This window comes from Alexandromys fortis, unplaced genomic scaffold, assembly GCF_014885135.2.
Source record: "Alexandromys fortis isolate MF-2015 unplaced genomic scaffold, M_Fortis_MF-2015_v1.1 scaffold_82, whole genome shotgun sequence".
NCBI classification, from domain to species: domain Eukaryota; kingdom Metazoa; phylum Chordata; class Mammalia; order Rodentia; family Cricetidae; genus Alexandromys; species Alexandromys fortis.
Window position 1 is genome coordinate 4988397 of NW_026067963.1, and position 3550 is coordinate 4991946.

At 49.5% G+C, this 3550-nt stretch overlaps 1 protein-coding gene across 1 annotated transcript; it reads left to right on the plus strand.

Moving 5' to 3' along the window:
- Nucleotides 1–1052: 1052 nt before the first annotated feature.
- On the plus strand, nt 1053–2803 carry LOC126508392 (uncharacterized). The gene is made up of 3 exons (XM_050153602.1): nt 1053–1343; nt 1804–2059; nt 2517–2803. Exons 1-3 carry the CDS (start codon nt 1230–1232, stop codon nt 2801–2803), a joined length of 657 nt encoding a protein of 218 aa, XP_050009559.1. The 5' UTR covers nt 1053–1229.
- Nucleotides 2804–3550: the final 747 nt, after the last annotated feature.

Genomic DNA, 3550 nt, shown 5'->3' on the forward strand with positions numbered 1-3550 from the left:
GTTTCAAACTCAGAGATTTGCCTGCCTCTGTCTCCCAAGTGCTGGTCCAGAACTCACATTTTCTAAATGAGCGTGAGAGCTGGCTGTACATGGAATCTCCACTCATCTGATGTCCCTTTGTTCAGGATAACCTCAGGTCGGGTCTGGAAAAACTGAGAGTCATGTGACTCAGAAGAGAAGCATGGATGCTGAAGAGCCCTCCCATTGCCGGATCGAAGCCTGCAATGCCCTGGTCTTCCAGTTCTGGCCATGTTCAAGTTCCTGGTCATCCTCCTTCATAAAACTAGTTCTACCATTCTTTGGAAGCTGGTGAACCAGAAAGATTTTTCCCTTCTCCTAAATAGTCTGTAAGGGTTTCTGAGTAATAGGAGGTTTCAGGAAATGCAGGTCGACTGAGCAGAGTTTAAATTCCTTTTGCCATTTTTCATACTTACCTTCCTTTCTTCATTCCTTTTGAGGCTAGCCTGAAACTCCCTCCGTAGACCAGACCAGCCTAGAACTTCACTCACCCCTGTCTCTTGTGTGCTCAGATAAAGGAGTGTGCCACAATGCTGACTTGCATTTTAAAAATTTATCTTTTTATTGATGCTTAAGACATTAAAAAAAAAAAAGTATACCTTGCCGGGCTGGGTGGCATGTGCCTATCTAGCACCTGGGAGGTTGAAGGAAGAGAATACAACTTCCAGACTAGCCTGAGCTACATAGCATTTCCTTGTCTCAAATAAAACAAATAAATAAAAAGTAACAACAAAAAAGAAAAAACAGAAAAAAAGAAAAGAAAGACACAAAACAAAGCAACAACAAAACTAGCGGGGGGGGGGGACACAAACAACTAAAACCCCCCAAACCAAACAAAATAGCAACAATCAAAACCCACCCACCCACCTCATAATGGATACTATTAAGGTTTCAAACATGTATAGTCATGTTTGATTACAAATTAAACACCTTCAGGCAGGCACATACAAGATAAAGGAAAACTTTCCTTCCTCCTTGTCCCCCGGATGCTGGACAGGAAGCCAGAGCAGGGGAATCTTTCTTTATGAGGGAGATTTGATTGTGTTCCCTTCTAGGTTCTGCCTGTTCTAAAGACAGCATCCTGCACTGTCCTCATCCCGCCCTGGTGATAAGGGCTGTTACCATCAGGAGAGCAGACACCCTGGGTGGAGATGAGCTCCCTCCTTTCTCTGGTCCTGTGATTTTCTGACAACCCCAGCTGGACAACAAGAATGCCTGCCGCTGATCACGCTCGCTCCATCGTGCCTCGATGGACGCTCTATCCAGGGTGTCCCAGCCTCAGAGAAGCCCAGCAGGAGCCATTCATCTACTCCCCTGGGTGCCAGGTTCGGCTTCTCTCAGTCAGGGTGGCTGGAAGTTTAGCTGACCTAGTCATTTTTCTACCGGGAAACTTGAAAAACTTGTCAATGACCTTCCCGTGACCTGGATGGCCATTTCTCAACCTGTCGCTGCCTGTCATATGCGAGTGTGGGATTACCTCTCTTCCATGGGTGTCTGGGCCCTCTTTGTGCTCGCGTGCCTGAGCCTGAGGCTTCCTTCTTCAGCCGCCCCCCTTCTTCACCCCCTTCTTCACCCCCTTTCCCTGGCTCTTCCTCTGTGTTTTCACACGCAAGCACTGGGACCTGTTCTCCAAATACTAGAGGAAAAGAGAAAGAACGTGCTAAACAGAGCAGCGTGCGTGCTGCAAGGTTTTGTTTTTGCTTTGTTTTAAATTTCATGAATGAGGCTTTTGAATGGAGCAGTATGGCTCCCTTCTAACCTGTATTTTTCATGTCCTGTTTCCAGGTGCAGCGGAAGTTTGAGGCACCTTGGCTGGGAGCCCATGGCGAAACCCGGCTGTGGCTGATGTCTCTCCATCCTCAATGGGCAGCTACAGCTGCTGGAGGGGAGGTGCCGCAGCGGGGCGTGGCCTGCAGGGTGACTGAAGTTCTCTCCCACCCCGCAGTGATGGAAACTTGCTGGGATGGAAGCGAACCTTCACCCAAGGTGGCCAAGTACAGCAACCACGAAGCAGGAAAAGTGGGAGGGACCGCAGGAGGAGGTGAAGGGGGTTTCAGGGTGTTGGATTTTGAAAACGTCTGTCTTGACCGAAGCTGGGAGTCCCAGCCCAGTGTCCGTGGTGCAAGGCTGAGAAATTCCCTGTGGCTTTGGATGACATTTTAGTCCATTTCTCTGAGTCACACATCTGGGAGGGTTTTGTCTTTTCTCACTAGAGGCAAGCTGAGGGGAAAACAGCATGGGCAGTGGTTTGGAACCAGAGAGGGAATGGGCTCGCTTGTGTGAATCACAAGAAAAACAAGAGGAAAGAAGGGGTGTTGCAAAAGTAGGGGTGATCTGGAAGTAGGGCGGGGAGAAGTGGTTGCTCCCGTAACCAGTGGATGGATGGACAACCGAGACAGACTTTGCGCTTCTGCCTCTTCCAGTCATGACACAGCAGGAGTTGGGGTTGTTCTTGTATTTCCATCACAGACACTCACACAGCACCTTCTGTGTTCCAGATTCTGTCCCAGGTACTAGAGATACAGTGAAGAGTGGTTTTCATAAAGTCCTGCTCTGGTGGGGTTTGCTTCCGTGGAGGAGAAACGACAAGCAGAGCAACCGCCCATCAAATGGTGTCTGTGGTTCAGACTCATTTGAGTTTTTAACAGATCTGTACAGAATGCCCAGGGCCCATATGCTGCAAACGCTCACCCTCTGCTGGACAAGTGGCTGTGTAGGAAGAGGCCTCCCCATTAGTGGCACTGGGCTTCAGCAGTTCAGGGTCAACCCTGGGGTTCTAACGTAAGTCACTCAGACCCAAGTGATGACTGCTCTTGCCTAGAAGGGTGGGCAGGATGTGGAGTGGGGAGGGAGGGAGGAAGGTAGGGAGGGAGGAAGGGAGGGAGGGAGGGAGGGAGGGAGGGAGGGAGGGGGGGGGGAAGGAGGGAGGGAGGGAGGGAAGGAGGGAGGGAGGAAGAAGCTTTGAGTGGCCGTGATCTCTCTCCTAACACACATACTTTTGGAATTCTAAACCTTACCTGGGTTAAAAGGTCCTCATAACTGGAGAAATGCTTAATAGTTTAGACGACTGCTTTCCCCAGAGGACCAGGTTCAGTTGCCAGCATTTACATGGCTGCTCACAACTGTCTGGAACTCCAGTCCCAGGAGATTTGACGCCCTCTTCTGGCCTCCACGGGCACCACAATGTCAGATGTAGGCAAAACATGCATACATGTAAAAATAAATAAATGAAATAAAAAGAAGTCCTCCTCATGTAAATTCTAGACTCCCAGAGTATGGAAAAGCCACACCCTAGAGCCAGTAGAACTCAACTTCCCAGCAGAGAAGCAGCCAAGAACACTGTCCACAGGCCAGCCTCACTTTTGCATGACTTGGATTAATGCATCTGAGGCTACTTCTTACAAAAGCCCCATTGGCAGCCAAAAAAGCAGTAACTTGGAAAGCAATAGGGGGCCATGTTGAGGAGCAGCAAGAGCCAAGAAGCCAGAAGCTGAGCTCTGGAGTTCACGCTGGGCTCGCAGTTCACTAGCTC

Coding starts and splice junctions, on each gene's coding strand:
- LOC126508392 (XM_050153602.1), top strand. CDS start 1,230: ATGCCTGCCGCTGATCACGCTCGCTCCATCGTGCCTCGATGGACGCTC. Junction 1,344..1,803: donor TCTACTCCCCTGGGTGCCAG/GTTCGGCTTCTC, acceptor TCCTGTTTCCAG/GTGCAGCGGAAGTTTGAGGC. Junction 2,060..2,516: donor GGGAGGGACCGCAGGAGGAG/GTGAAGGGGGTT, acceptor TCTGTGTTCCAG/ATTCTGTCCCAGGTACTAGA.